Source organism: Vulpes vulpes, chromosome 9 (assembly GCF_048418805.1).
Source record: "Vulpes vulpes isolate BD-2025 chromosome 9, VulVul3, whole genome shotgun sequence".
In the NCBI taxonomy this organism is placed as follows: domain Eukaryota; kingdom Metazoa; phylum Chordata; class Mammalia; order Carnivora; family Canidae; genus Vulpes; species Vulpes vulpes.
Window position 1 is genome coordinate 878,697 of NC_132788.1, and position 14,613 is coordinate 893,309.

Consider the following 14,613-nt stretch of genomic DNA (forward strand, 5'->3'; position numbering starts at 1 on the left):
AGCACTGAGGTTCCTCCTGCCCTGGGATGCCAGGCGGTCCCCCGCACAACACGCCCGGGTGCTAGCCGCAGGTCGGGGCCAGCCCAGCCACCCGGGCTCTAGGGGCCCTCGCGGGGCCTGGTGGCGTCGGGGGCTGCGCCCATGCCGGGGACTGGCCGGGACCCAGGTGTCCCTTCTGCAGGCGCACATCTCTTCCCCGTTCAGTGGGCAGTAAGCAGGCACTGCCTTCTGGTGGGGACGCGGACACCAGACACTGGTGTCCTGCCCACACGTCCCCCAGGCCCCAGGGAGAGCTCAGGGCACGGGGGCTGCACCCAACACTGCCCCCTCCACTAGGCCCCGTGCGCCCCTGACGCTGCCTGGCCAGCCGGAGCCCGACGCAGGTGAGCAGCAGAAGGCATCTGGGGAGCCAGGCCTCGCCCGCACAGGGCCAGTGTCCACCAGGAGCGAGGGCCCCGTCCGAGGCGAGGGACGCAGGAACAGCCCTCCGGGGGCTGTGGGACTTCCCCGCCACCTGCCCGGGGCACGCCGGGTGCCAGCCCTTGGAGGCGGCCCTGGCTGCCAGCGCGTGGGGACGTGGTCGCAGGAACTGCTGCGGTCGGCTTGTGACCGCTGGGGAACATGCCAGGGCCACGTGCGCAGACCCCAGAGCGCAAAGACGAGGACCCCGTTGGTGTCCCAAGCCCCTGAGCCCAGCCCTCGGATCGTCCGCCTCAGGATTCCGGGTCCTCGGTCGCAAACAGCCGTGCAGCCCGAGGAAACTTGGACGCCTTCGTGTAAGGATCATGCAGAGACCCGTAACTCCGTCCTGCCGCGCGTCAGGTTGCCCCAGACCTGGGCCCTGATCACGTCGCGGTTTACGTGGGCCAGGGGTGTGCCTGCAGCACCCACAGAGGGTCTCGGGATGGCAGGGTGTCGGCCTGGAGCCTGCTGCAGGGGGGAGCCTCGTGGAGCTGCTTGGTGGCGGCTGGCGTCTCCCGGAGTGAGGGAAGGGGGCGGCAGCGCCGTGGTTGGGGGTGCACCTGGGGTGTCCTGCTGTCGTTTCCTCGACGGCCCCCTTCGCTGGGAGGGAGCCCCGGCACAGCCCCCGCTCCTGGCAGAGAAGCTGTGAGCACACCCTAAGGACCCTGGGGGGGGTGCGGGGCATGTGCAGGGACTGGAAGAGCCGCTTGGGGGCCTGTGGAGGGTGGGGAGGGGGTGGCGGCCCGGGGCTCCCACTACCCCGGGGTCCCACGCTGTGGGGTGGGCCGGGAGGAGGTTTTCGGGCCCATGGTGGGAGGGTGAACCAGACCCAGGTTTTGAACCAGCGAAGGACGAAGATTTAGAATCTTTGGAGGTGCTGGGTCACTGGTCACAGGGTCACGGGTCACAGGAGTCGGGGAGGGGGGTGCCGCAGGACGGTGGTGCCAAGTGAGGCCGCCCGGGGGCGCTGCGGAACGGGAGAAGGACTGGCTTAGGTCCCCGTGGTTTGGGGAGGTCACGGGACTCCCAGCAAGAGAACCGGCTTTGTTCAGGGACGTGCCTTGACTTGGGCTGGCGGTTCTCAGTTCCGCCGCGGGCCTCAGTCGCAGGACAGATTGTGGCCCACGGAGCCGCGCTGGCCCCGGGTCCCCCCCCAGCAGCCAGAAGGGGGCCCAGCGTCCTGGTCCCGCAGGCCGCGGGGCACCTGCTCCTGGGCGAGGCCGTGTCTGGGACTCTCCAGATGCGGGGACACTGCGGGGGGAGGTCCCGCAGCTCAGCCAGGCCCGCAGCGGACAGGACAGGCAGGAGCAGCCTCCCCCGGGGCCACCCCAGCGCTGACGCTGTGCGGGACTGAGGGACAGTGGACAGCCAGGCGGCCACCCAGCAGGTCCCTGAGCCCGCACCACTCTCAGGTCCCCTGAGCGAGGGTGCTCCCAGCTGCTCTTGGCCTCTGTATCAGCCGCCAAGCCCAGGAACGGGGGCACCATGCAAAGTGCGCGGCCGGCCCCACGGCGGGGGGGGGGAGTCGGTGAGGGCCTGGGCCGTGGGGGGCGGTCGGCGAGACACTGTCAGGGAGCACGGACTGCGTGGAGTGGACAACGGGTCCTGGAAGTCGGGTCTCCCGTTCCCCCGCTGGAAGGTTCCAGCTGAAGGACCTCCCGGGCGGGGCTGGGACGGGGCCACCGACCGTTCCCCTAGAGAAGCGGGTCGCGCTCCTCTGAGACGCGGCGTGGAGTCCGCATGGTCCTCGCACATCCCAGAGGCACGTGTCACTGTCCTGCATTAGGACCAGGAGCCTGAACTTCAAAGGGAGGAGGTGGTGGGCCGGGAGGGCTGCCCCGAGGTGGGGGTGGGGGGCACACGGGGGCGCCCCCGGCCCGGCAGGCCCGGCGCACTCTGCTCACTATGGCACAGGCACGGATCCTTCCCCGGTGATGTAAGTTGATTTTTTTTTTTTTCAAATAAAGATAATACCAGCTCCTGACAGGAACGTGCCCCCCGAGTACTGCTCTAGAGCCTTCCTTGTGCCACATTCCAGCCCCCGAAGCTTCCCCGCACTGATCTCTCTCGAGTTTTCTTTCCTTTTTGAGGGCCAGGGGGTGCCTCTATCCTCGCGATGGCTCCCTAAAACCACTCTGGAGCCGCTGGGCCGATCTCCCCCGTAGGCCTCCGCATCCCGCAGGAGCGAGCCTGTTTCACGGCGGAGGACCTGGAGGGGCTCCCGGCAGCCTGGGGCACCGCACACAAGCCCACGGCCACCCTCCTGCCGTCCTCAAGTGTCCCCTCTCCTCACGGCTCCACCAGAGCCCATGCTCGAGGCCACTGCCAGCCCCTTTCTGGATGTCACTGCAGCTGCCCGACTGCTCCCTTCTCTGTCCCCAAAAGCTGCTGTGTCCCAGCGTCTGCCCTCGGCCCCGCGGTGGGTGCGACTGCCACTCGTCACCCCCTTGGGTGCACGTGGTGGGAGAGGCTGTGCGTCTCCAGCGCGTGTCCTCGGCCCGGCCGGCATGAGCCCCTCCCCGGCTCTTGCTTATCTCTGGCCAAGTGCCTGGAATGTTCCAGATGTGCCCTCCTTCGTGGTCCCTGAGGAGCCACGGTGACGGGAGGCCCACCCCGCCGCCCGCCTGCCCGCAGCACGAATGAGAAACAGCCCTCGTTCAAGACGCGGATCTCCCGGGTTGTGGCCGGACCGTGACTTAGCCCGTGGCCCGGAAAGCGGCCCCAGGGAGGGTGCCGTGGCCTGGGCTGGCGGGGCCGGGACCGGAAGCTGGGACGTGGCCACGGTGTCACGCGGTGGCGAGGCCCGGCGGGGGCGGTGACTCACAGGGCAGCTGGTGCACGAGAGCCCGGGGCTGGCGGGCGCGGCGGCGCAGCGGCCCCGGGCAGTGTTGAGCAAGACGTGACAAGGGGGAGCCGGGTCGGGCGGGATCCCGGTGCCACGCTGCGGGGAACGGGGGTCCGAGGCCAGGGATGTGGGGGCTGCAGGGCTGGGAGCCGGGCAGCGGGGGGCCAGGCCAGGCTGCCGCTGGGGCAGTGCTGGGGACGTGGCCGTCACCCGCCTCATGGCAGGGGGCGCACCCAGAGGGCCCCCGGGAGGCCCGTCGCCGCAGAGCTGCAGGCGAGTCTGAGACCAGGGCCCGGGGTGGGAGAGGCTGGGGTAGCTGGGCCCGGGGACGGCCTCCTGAGGCCCGGTGGACCCGCTCTCGCGGGGGCTGTGCAGGGCGCTAGGGCAGGACTGCGGGGCGCCCCGGGTGACCCCTCGGGGTTGCTGCTGCAGCGCCCGGGCCTGCTCCCTGCACAGCAGGGCGCGGCCTCCAGGTCACAAGATCCTGGGCCCCGCTTAGCCCTGGCGCCAGCCCTGCCATCCCGGGGACCCTGGCGTCCTGACCGCGTGGGGGCCGGGCTGTCTCCCAGGACGAGGGCTCTGGAGCACAGAGCAGCTGATGGGATGTGGGTGACCTGGCGGCGGGGCATGGGGCCGGGTTCTCCCCCCACCCCGGGTACAGCGGGGCTCTGGGCCTGGGCCCGGCCGGCGGCTGAGCAGGCCTGTCCTCTCCTGGCCCCGCGTGAGGCCACCTGGGGGCTGTCCCGTCAGCTGGGTGGTGCGGGATCGTGAGCCTGGACCCAGCCTTGGTCTCAGAGGCTGCCTCACTCCCACCGCCCGCCACCCAGTCGTCCCCTGGGGACCCCCAAGTGGAGGCCAGGCCTCACTCCCTCCTCCGGGCCCCCCCCATGCCCGTCACCTCCGCTGCACCTGTTGCTAGTGGTTGTTCTCAGCCCCCTGCCCTTGGCCATCCCAAACTGGCCGCCGCCACGCACCCCTGCCTTCGCCCCAGCCTGGGATGGGGGCTGCTGCTGAGGAGGGCCCAGAGCGAGCGTGGTGACAAGTGGCCTCTGCTGTGGTGTTCGAGGGTCAGCGGGGAAGGAGCAGAGGGCCCAGGGCCCGGGAGGGCGGGGCGGCTGCTGCAGGGAAGGACCTGGGGCCTCTGAGGGCAGAGCTGGGAGCGGCCGGAGCGCAGAGGGACGGCCTTCAGCCCCTCGGCACCCGGTCGGAGGACAGGCCCTGCACGCTCCAGGCCCCAGCGCGGGGGAGCCCAGTGCACGCGGAAGATACGTTGGGTGAACAGGCCGGGAGGCTGTTTGCAGAGTGGAGGTTTAATGGGACAATCGCGGTGACCCTATTGCAGCGGTCCCCCGGGGTAGTCCAGCTTGGGCTGCCGGGGCCCCCAGGCCTCTCCCCGCACGGTGGGCCTAAAAAGAGCACCAGCACCACCTGCTGTCTTCCCTTGGGGTGTTACAGCCACGAGGCAGACTGTCCTGTCCCACTTCCCCTGGGGCCCGGGACCCCGTGTTCCCTGAGGGGCTAAGGCTTTCCGGGGACCCCTCCCCAGGGAGGTCCGCCCTCTCCTCAGCGTCCCCTGACCCTACACTACGGGCGTGTCTGCGTCCTCGTCCTTCTGCCAGGGGCCAACGGAGGCTGCCGACCCCAGGGGCGGGGTGCGGGGCTCCGCGGGGTGGAGGCGCGCTGTGGGGACGGTGCAGCCTGGGCTTCCCGGCAGGCGTAAGGCACAGTGTGGCGGTCGCCGTGGGACTGCAGGGCTGTCACCCCAAGGGCAGTGCCCGGCGGTCAGTGTCGAGACAGGGAGGCATGGCGTGCGCCGGCCGCTCGGGGCCTGCAGTGCAAGAGAGCCGGGGGGACCGGGTCCACGGGCAGCGCCGGCCACGAGGAGGTCCCTGGAGAGCCCGCGGGAGGGTGCGTGGGCCCCGGCGGAGCTCAGGCCCAGGGCCGAGGCACAGTCAGGGCGGGCCCGGGCCGCAGAAGGCACAATCGTGGCGTCTGGGAGGTCAGGCCTAGGCCGACACGTTGACGTCCCTGAGAGAAATGGCGCTGCTGGGGGCCTCGTCCCCGAGCAGCAGGGCCGGCGCGTCCGCGTCCACCCCCGAGTCCGCTGTGGCACTGGCCTGCTCCGCGCTGGGCTCGGCGCCGGGGCCCAGGCCCTGGGACAGGATCTGCTGGATGGTCCTGCGCAGGTTGGGGTGCAGCCGGCCCTGCGTCTGGTAAAACACCTCCAGGGCAAAGGACTTGAGCGCGCCGGTGCAGAGGTCCTCGTACAGCGGGATGGTGTACATGCGGGACATCTGGGGACGGGGGCACACTGAGGCCGGCCCCCCCGCGCTGCCCCCAGCCCCACCCTAGATGACTTCTGCAGGGGCGGAGGGGGGCCCTGGACAGCCCCGGGCCAGGCCACACCGTGCTCCCAGCCCTCCCAGCCCCCCGAGGATGGGTGGGGTGCAGGCTTGTCAGTGCTGTGCGCCCCCAGGGGCAGCCCAGGCCCCGCCTCTCCCCCGCCCCGTTCTGCTGGACGCCCAGCCCGTGAGGTAGAACCAGGCGGCCGTACCTGGCTCTCGAGGAACCGCCGGACCCGGTGGAGGTCGGGGTAGTAGTCGTTGCGGACCACGATCTGCAGCCAGCGGATGCGGATCTCGGCGTTCATCGAGTCCAGCAGGGAGGAGTAGCACTTGGACAGGCTCATCACCACCTCTGCGGGGCCACAGGCAGGTCAGGGCCGGCAGACACCCCCCCGCAGGTCCCCCCCCCCAGCCTCGGGACCCACCCTGGGGCAGCGGGGACCCATCCAGGAGCCGGTCCAGGAAGAGCGCCGTCTGGAAGGTCCTCCACTTGGAGATGTCGATGGCACTGGCCGAGGCGGCAGCCTGGTCCAGAGGCTCCGCGGTCCAGAGCTGGAAGAGGGCCTCCACCGGCCGAGTCAGGCTGGATCCCTGAGACAGGTCCGGCTCGGCCAGCGGCGGGCCCGTGGCGTTGAGCCAGCGCTCGAACTCCAGCCCTGCGGGGGAGAGGCCATCCTGCGGTGCCCACGCAAGCCGGCTTGCCCGGGAGCCCCAGGGCAGAGGCGGTCAGGGGAGGCCTGGGTCGGCTCCAGCACCTGCCACCTCGAGCCTCAGGAGCGGCTCCGTGGGAGGCCCGGGGACACACTGGTGACGGGGGTCCCCTGCCCGCCGCGCCTCTCGTGGGTACCCGACAGCCGGGCACTCTGAAGCCGACCTCGGCGCCGGGGTGTGGAGGGGGGCTAATGGAAGGAGGGGTGTGGGGGCTGGCCGGCGGCCCGCCGATGAACCCACAGTCCTGCTCTAAAGCCCTGGGCCGCTCGGGGGCAGACGCTGTCTGCTCCCCACCCCAAAAGCGTTTGGTGCACCCACTAAGACTTCCACGACAGGCATCCTGCCCAGACTGTCGCCCGCCCCGGCCCCAGCCACACCTCACTGCTCCCAGCAAGTCTTGGCCTCTCCCCAGACATCAGACCCTTCCAGGCTCCCCTCTGGCCTCAAGTCCTTGGACCCCCCGAGACGTCTTTACATGCATCGCACGGTGGGGGGGGGCAGCCAGCCTCAGGCAGCTCTGAGGCACACCTCCCTCTGCCCAAGCCACCCTGCCCCGGGCCCTTCGCACGTCCTGCCTGGCTCAGCCTGTTCACGATGTGCCCCCTCCTCCGGGAAGCCTCCCGGGCCCCGTCAGGACGGGAAGCACCCTCTCCTCCCTGCGCCGTGGCGTCCCAGCCTGAGGCTCACAGCATCCAGCTAGGGTTGGCTGGAGGAGGGAGGCTGAAGCCAGGGGCCTTTCCCGGGGGCAGAAGCGGCCGTAGAGCGCCCCCCACCCCTCCGCACAGCCACGGCTCCCCCGGGGGGCGAGGGCCAGAGGTCACGGACACGCGGCCGGCAGCGGGCCTCACCTGCCCGGCAGTCCACGCTCTGCTCCTTCAGCTCTGGGAAGAAGCTCAGGAAGGAGTCCAACAGGTCCTGGGCGACCACGCTGGTGAACTTGTACTTCTCCACGTAGGCCTGCGCGGGTCGGGGCGTCAGCAGGCCCGGGGGCTGGGCACACTGCCCCCCACCAGAGCGGCACCCACGGGGCCACGTGGGCCTTGCCGGGCGGCTGGAACCCCGGGAGGGAGCTTGAGGGAGCAGGCGGTGCCGCGCACTGCTGCTCTCAGGGCGCCCGACTCCCCGCCACGCCACCTCCGGCGGGGGGCGCTCAGGGTGGGCGGAGGGCAGGGCCTGCCCGGGGAGAGGGGTGCTCACTCGGAGAAAGTCGTCAAAGCGCTGGGGGTCTCCGCAGAGCTGGGACAGGTAGTACACGAAGCAGTAGCCCTTCTCGTAAGTAAACAGGTTCATCAGGTGGCTGGGATTCACTCCTGCAAGGGGGACACGGCTCTGGGCGGCGCCCCTGCCCTCCCGGGCCCTGGGGGGCGGGTCCTCACATATCCCAGAGGCCCCGGGGGTGTCTGCACATCGTGGTGGCCGGCGCTCAGAGCCCGTGGGAGGCAGGGGCAGGCTGGGGGAGCCTCAGCGAGGCCTTCCGAGGGCTGGGGGCACCTGGCGCTGCCGCGATCCAGCCAGGGACAGCGAGGGGCGGAGGGGAGGTCCCGAGGAGCGACGTCTGCAGGGCCCAGGGCGGGGCCCGGCGGGAGTGGGTACCTGGCTCCAGCTTGACCTGCAGCTTGCTCACTGGGCTGTCCTCTCCGAGGAGCTTCATCTGCCTGTGTAGGGCATCCAGGCGGAAGGCCGTCTCCAGACAGGTGAAGGCAGCCCCTGGACAGGGGCGGGGCGACGGGGGCGGGAGGGGGCAGGGGCGGCCTGAGCGGCGGGCAGATGCGAGGCTGCCGGCCCGGCCCCCCCATGCCTGAGCCCTGCGGCGATGACCCAAGGCCGTCCTGCTGGACACACGCGTGGCAGGGGACCCCACCCCGGGGAACAGGCTGGGCTCTCGGCCCCTTGGTGGCGCCGCCCGCCCCGTCCGCCCCAGGCCGGCTGCGGGCAGTACCGTAGGTCTCGGTGGTAATACGGCGCTGGGCGTAGGTGGCCAGGCCCTCGCTCAACCACATCTCCTCCCACGTGGCGTTGGTGACGGCGTTGCCGAACCAGCTGTGGGCCACCTCATGGATGACGTCGATGACCAGGAACTCGTCGCTCTCCAGAATGGAGGAGATGATGAAGGTGAGGCAGGGGTTCTCCATGGCCACGATGGGGAAGGAGGGGGGCAGGAAGACGATGTCGTACCTGCCCGGGGCGCGAGGGCGGGCAGGTGACCGTGAGAGGCGGCCCCAGGTCCTCGGGAGGCTGGGAGTTGCCCTCTGAGCCCCGTGCGGCCAGCCGGGCTCCCCGTGCCCCAGGACCTACCTGCCCCACATGTAGGGCCCGTACAGCCGCTCCGCCGCGCTCAGCCACTGCTCCACTGCGCCCGCCAGCTTGCTGGTAGCCGTGGGCAGGAGGCACGGCTCGGCCCACACGCGGCTCCTAGCACGGGCGGAGAGGAGAGGGTGGGCAGAGGCCGAGTGGCCCCCGCCCCGCGCACCAGCGGGCCTCCCCTCCGTGTCTGCCCCCAACGCCGCCCGCACCTCGGGAAGCGCCCAGCCTGCCGCCCGCTGGCCCACCTCCCTCGAGCGCACACCCTTCCCACGGCCACGGGCAAGCCCCAGGCTGAGGGGTTCCTCCTGTCGCCAAGTTGAGAAAATGCACGCGAGCCTGCGGGTGCCTGGGGTGGGGTGCAAGGAGCCCGGCAGGGATGGCCTGGGGGGCGGGCAGGGCCGGTCCCCGCAGTGTGGGGGTCCCCACAGGCCTCACGCCCAGGCCGTGGTGGGACTTCCCCGGGGCCGGGGCCGTGGGCAGCAGTGGCCACAGGGAGCGAGGGGCAGTGGCCCTACCTAGGCCCGATGTCTGCCGGCTGCAGGTCCCCGGCCACGAGGGCCACGAGGTAGGCGGGCACAGGGTGTTCCATGTGGAAGCGGTAGACGCCCTCCTCCTCCACGTAGCTGCTCTGCGTGGCGCTCATCAGCACCTGCACCCCCGACGGGGCCTGCGTGGCAGGAGGCCCACCCGTCAGGGCAGCCGCGTCCTTGATGGGGAACCCCGCTCTCTGACCCCCACAGCTCGGGTCAGGGAACCCCACATCCCCCATCAGGGCACCCCACGTCCGTGATGGGAAATCCCGGCCTGCTGTCGGGGTGACCCGTCTCCCGCGGCAACTCCACACAGCGGCTCCGCAGAAGGGAGCCCCACGACCTGGGCCCGGGAGCCACATCCCTGGCAGGCCGCCCCCCGCCCCCGCCCGCACGGGGCTCCCTTCGGAGGAGGCAGGCGGGCCCGGCGCACGCTGACCTTGACGACGGCAGAGTAGGTGCACTTGACCGCGGGCGTGTCGAAGCAGGGGAAGAAGGAGCGGTTGCACACTGAGTGGCCCTGGGTGAAGACGAAGGGCTTGGCGTTGCCGTAGGTCAGCTCGGGGTCCAGCCACCAGATCTGCGGGGGCGGTGGGCAGGGCCGGTCAGCAGCCAGCGCCGGGGGTCGGGCCTGCCCATCCCCATCGCAGCGGGGCCGCGGCCCCTCTCCCCGGCGCGGCACAGAGAGCGGCACGTGGGGACGCCAGGACCCCCTGCCACCCGTGCCTTGCTTCCGGGAAGCTGCGCAGGTTTCCTGGAGAGAGCAGGGCCTTAGCAGCGGCCCCAAACCTGTGGTCCCTGGAGCAAACTGGATTGTTCCTTGTCCACTTCAGCAACCCAGCACACAAGGGTCCTCCCAGGGCCATGACGGAAGGACGCCCCCGCCCCGGCCAGCCTCCGCCAGGGATGGGTCCGTGGAGTCCACGGCTGCTGGCCACGGGCAGCGGCTCATGCCAAGATCACAGGCGTGGTGGGCGCCACACCCGGGGGGCTCCTTCCCCACAGACCACAGGCCCCAGACCCCCGTGGATTCCCAGGCCTGGCAGGGCGACCCGTCCGGTTCCGGCCAGACTCCTGCCAGGGTTCACAGGCTTCTTTAAAACTTCCTCTGGCTGCGAGGTCTCCGTCCCCTCACTATGGGAAGCCTGCAGGGGGATGGTCTTTCTCCGCTGACCTCCCGGCTGCCCCCGATGTGCACAAGGTCCGGCTGGGGAGCCCGTTCAAAACTGCAGCCTCGTGGGCCCCACCCCAGAGCCTCCCGGGGCACGACCCAGGAGTCTGCATTAAGGAGCCTCTGCAGTGGGTCCTTGGTCCACACTGGGGACAGGCCCCCGCAGTCCCCAGACCATGTCAACCTCACGTTCCCCTCTCACACCTGCTCCCCGACTCCTCCCTTCCCTGGGGCCCTCCCCAGGCTGTGCCAAGCTCAGGCCTCCTGTTCCCACCACCCTTGTCCACCTCTCAGCCCGGCCAGCACTGGTCTGTCTGCCCTTTGCCTAGCAGAGACCAATGGGGTCCCGAGTCCTCCCTGGGGCACAGTAGCTGGGGGGCTAGTGGAGGATGCAATGGACTCCAGATGCCGCAGAAGAAATCTGTTCTTGCTGGGGTCGGGTTGGGGCGGGGGGATTCAGGAATGGGATGCAAGAGACATCCCAGAGTCTGCAGCACCCCAGACTGCCTGTGGAGGTGTGGGGACCCATGCCCAGGCAGCTGCACCCTCGCCTGGCACACGAGCAGGCTTAGGGATCTAGGCCTGAGTTCTAGACAAGCCACGAAGAGGACAGGACTCCATGCACCAGCCCTGAGCTCTGTGGTGTTCATGCGTGATGGTGGGTGCTCGGGGTCAGCCGCCAAACCGTCTGTCATCTGCAAGTGCTCCAGCTGCACTATCCGTGGGGACCATGACACCCCTCCCTGCTCCAGCCACCCAGGTCATAGAAGGCCCAGGGACAGTGGCTGCTCTTGCTGGCCTCACCCTCTATCCCCAGCAGCCTGCGGGGGGGTCCTGACCCCAGCATCCCACCGGTTGTGGGCTTGAGTGGACCCTTGGAGCAAGGGCTCCAAGCTCACAGATCGAGGCCAGGGAGAAGCACATCTCTCTGTTCTGGCCGCCGTGCTGGGAGGCATATATGCCACCTGTCAGAGCCCCAGGTGACCTGAGCAGGAGGCAGGGGCCAACCCAGCAGGCCGGCAGCCAGCACACCCGTGGGAGCTCGGCCTAGGAAGTGAGGCGGCAGGGCCTGTGGGGGGTTCCTGGGGATCGGGCAGGAAGCACGGACACGGGTGTGTGTCTGGTCTGGGCTCTTCCCACCTTAGTCGATGACCTGGCCCGATGCCACCTACAGCCCCCTGTCCACGTGCATGCTCGGGGCAGTGACAGCTCGAACCTCCCAGGGCCTCCCAGAGCGGGGGAGAGTCGTGTCACTTGTGTGTGGTCCCCATGGGAACCCAGGGAACCCCAGGCTGCAGGGATGAAACCGCGGCAGACGGGGTGCTGCAGCCGCGCTGCCTGACCTGAGCCACCTGGGCTTTCCGGGAGAGCCTGGGGGGCAGCGGGTGCGGGATTCCTGCTGGGATTCGGGGGCACCTGCCAGTCCTCACGCGGGGGGGCCCGAGGCCCTGGGGCCCACCCGGCCCTCTCTGGCTCTGGCGGGCCGAGCCGAGTCCCCAGAAGAGCTGGGCCACACGCAGGCCGCCCACACCGGGCACCACCCGCCGGCCTGCCCCAGCGCCAGGTGCAGCCGCGCGTGCACCGTGCACCGGCCTGGCCGCGGGGAAGCCCTGAGCGACTGGGGGAGGAGCCTCCGTCCCCTGGGCCGGCACCAGGACGGCGGCGCGGGCTCCCGAGGCTCCCCGGGCTCCCTCTGGGACTCCGGGCCGGTCCTCTCCGCAGCCCCCCCCCCGCCCGCGGACTCACGGCGGGGGCGTCGGTCGAGGTGTAGCGCAGGATGACCTGGAAGGGCTGGTGCGCCTGCAGCTCGGGCGGCAGCGTGACGGTGAGCGACGAGCCGTAGTCGGTGAACGGGTCCACGCGGAAGGCCAGCGGGCGGCAGGCGGGCTCGGCGCCCGGCGCCTCGGGGAAGGCGGGCAGCGGCGGCCCGGGCCCCGCGGCGGCGAAGGCGAAGGCGCAGGGCGGCTCGGCGGCGGCGGGGGCGGCGGGGGCGCGGCGGAAGGCGGCCGAGTGCAGGCGCAGGGCCGGGTGCGCGTCGAGCACGAGCGCGGGGGGCGCGGGCCGCAGCGCGCACAGCTCGAGCACCAGGCACCCCGCCAGCTCGCGCGCCTCGGGCCGCAGCTCCAGGCCCAGCTGCAGGTGGCGGAGGCGGAAGAGCTGCGCGCTGGAGGCCGAGGCCACGTCCAGGGCGGGCGGCGGCTCGGGCGGCGGGCGGGCGGGCGCGGCCTCGGCCCCGGGCGCCTTGCAGCAGCAGCACTGCGCCGCCATGGCCCCGCGCTAGGTGAAATCCATGGGCGGCGGCCGCGCCGGGCCGGGGGAGCGGGCGAGGGGCCGGGCGGCGGCGGCGGCGGCGGCGGCGGGGCGCGGGCACAACAGGAAGTCGCGCCGGGAGCCGCCCGGCCCGGCCCCGCGCCGCGCACCGCCCCGCTCGGGCTCCGCTCGGCCGCCGCCGGGGGCGCTGTGCGCGGGGCCGGGCCGGAGCCGGGGACGCCGCGCGCTCGGGAGCGGGGCCGCGGGGCGCGGGGCGCGGGGGGCGGGGGACGGCGGCGGGGGAGCCCGGGCGGGCAGCTGAGGTCCGGGCGCTCCAGGAGGGGCCGGGGGCCGGGGGGCTGTGCGCACGGGGGCGAGGGGCGAAGGAGCCGTGCGCGAGCAGCTGAGGTCCGGGCGCTCCAGGAGGGGCCGGGGGCCGCGGGCTGTGCGCACGGGGGCGGGTGCGCGAGGTGGCGAAGGAGCCATGCGCGGGGGGACCGGGGCGCGGGGCGCTCCATGAGGGGCCGGGGGAGCTGTGCGCACGGGAGCGGGGCGCAGGGCGCGGGGGGCAGTGGCGAAGGAGCTGGGCGCGGGGGACTGGAGGTCCGGGTCGCTCCACGAGGGTCTGGGGAGCCCGGGACGCAGTGCGCACTGGACAGGGGGCGCGGGGCAGGGATTGGCGAAGGAGCAGTGCCGGGGGGAGCCGAGGTCTGGGGCGCTCCACGAGGGGCCTTAGAGCCGGGGACGCAGTGCGTGTGTCCGGGGGCAATGCGAGGGGTGGTTAGGTGGGTTTCAGCGCTGGGGAGCTGTAGGCGGGGCGCCGGGTGCAGAGGGTGCGCTGGGTTCTGGGGACACCTGCAGGCCGAGCAGCCTCCCAAGCCCTGTGCTCTTCTCACCTGGCACCTCGGGGTCCTGGGGGCTAGGTTCCCGGGCAGGGTGCAGCCTTGGCTTCCCCAAAGCCATGAAGTGTATACACCCGCACCCCACCCCCATGAGACCAGTGGTCTGTGTTGTGGGGCTGGGGCCCTTGGGGGGCCTTGGAGCTGCCCTTAGGTGAGGGAGTGCCAGTCAGGTGCGGTTCTTTAGATTTCAGTGAAATACAGTTAGGAGCTTAGTTCCTCGCGGGTGTAGCCATATTCAAGGTCTCCCCGAGCACGGGGTACTGTGTGCTTAGTGGCAACCGTATGGGACAGGGCGGCTGTTCCATCATTGCAGAAAGGGCCGTTGGACAGTAGTGCCTTGAGGGCCGGCCGGGCCCTGGAGGCCGCGTTGTTCAGGGGGTGAGTGCTGGGGCGCTTCCAGGGATCTGGCCTGCACCCATCCCACCTTGCAGGGTCCTGTCCAGAGGCCTGGGCCCATGGGACAGGGCTGCCCACCAGTGGGGATGCCTAGTGAGCAAGGGTCAGGTGGATCTTGAAGCCATGCAGCGAGAGGGGCTCCCAAGATGTTGCTGTTACCCTCGTGTAAGAATTCAGGTCTTTGGGGAGAAGGGGCTTTGGGCCGCGGAGAGTATCCGGGAAGCTCACCCGGCTGCGCTCTGCAGGTCGTGGTGTGGGGCAGAAGCAGCTGTGGGGTGAGGCATCATCCCGAGTGGTGTTGAATCCTCCTGGACGGTGTCCCGGTCCGTAACCCATGTGGTGGGGCCCACCTTCCTGGGCGGGGTGGGCAGGGTGGTTGGCTCCGAGGACCTCGTGCACTTAGGCATTGTTTTAATTCTCCCAGGGGTCCTCTCAGCTGGGGTAATGCAGCCTCCCCGGGGGGGGGGTGCTGTGGGCCCAAACTCCCCAGGAACCCCAGGGCTCATGTAGGCACCTGGAGGAGGTCAGTCCTACGTCTAAGACTCAAGAGACGAGACTGGTCCTCGCTAAGGTCAGGGTCCCCGCCCAGGTGGCAGGGTCCCAGGGCGCCAAGGGCAGAGGGCTTTAGATTGTACTGCCCGTTTCAGGAGCTTCTCTGAGCGCCTCCCCCGAGGCCCTGGTTGGGCTGGAAGAACAG

The 14,613-nt window shown here is 71.0% G+C and overlaps 2 protein-coding genes across 6 annotated transcripts in view; one reads left to right on the forward strand and one right to left on the reverse strand.

Moving 5' to 3' along the window:
* Positions 1-4,599: 4,599 nt before the first annotated feature.
* Positions 4,600-12,722, reverse strand: RNPEPL1 (arginyl aminopeptidase like 1). Its single transcript, XM_072718989.1, has 11 exons — positions 12,115-12,722; positions 9,637-9,777; positions 9,183-9,334; positions 8,659-8,775; positions 8,303-8,538; positions 7,957-8,070; positions 7,561-7,673; positions 7,212-7,320; positions 6,078-6,308; positions 5,862-6,004; positions 4,600-5,601 (listed from the first exon to the last, which is right to left on the reverse strand). Exons 1-11 carry the CDS (start codon positions 12,634-12,636, stop codon positions 5,314-5,316), a joined length of 2,166 nt encoding a protein of 721 aa, XP_072575090.1. The 5' UTR covers positions 12,637-12,722; the 3' UTR covers positions 4,600-5,313.
* The window catches only part of ANKMY1 (ankyrin repeat and MYND domain containing 1), a 52,022-nt gene continuing 49,466 nt past the window's right edge, over positions 12,058-14,613 (forward strand). For all 5 annotated transcript variants that reach the window (XM_072718982.1, XM_072718984.1, XM_072718988.1 and 2 more), the window contains exon 1: positions 12,058-12,193. The gene's annotated coding sequence lies outside the window, so the exon portion shown is untranslated. The remainder of the gene's footprint in view (positions 12,194-14,613) is intronic.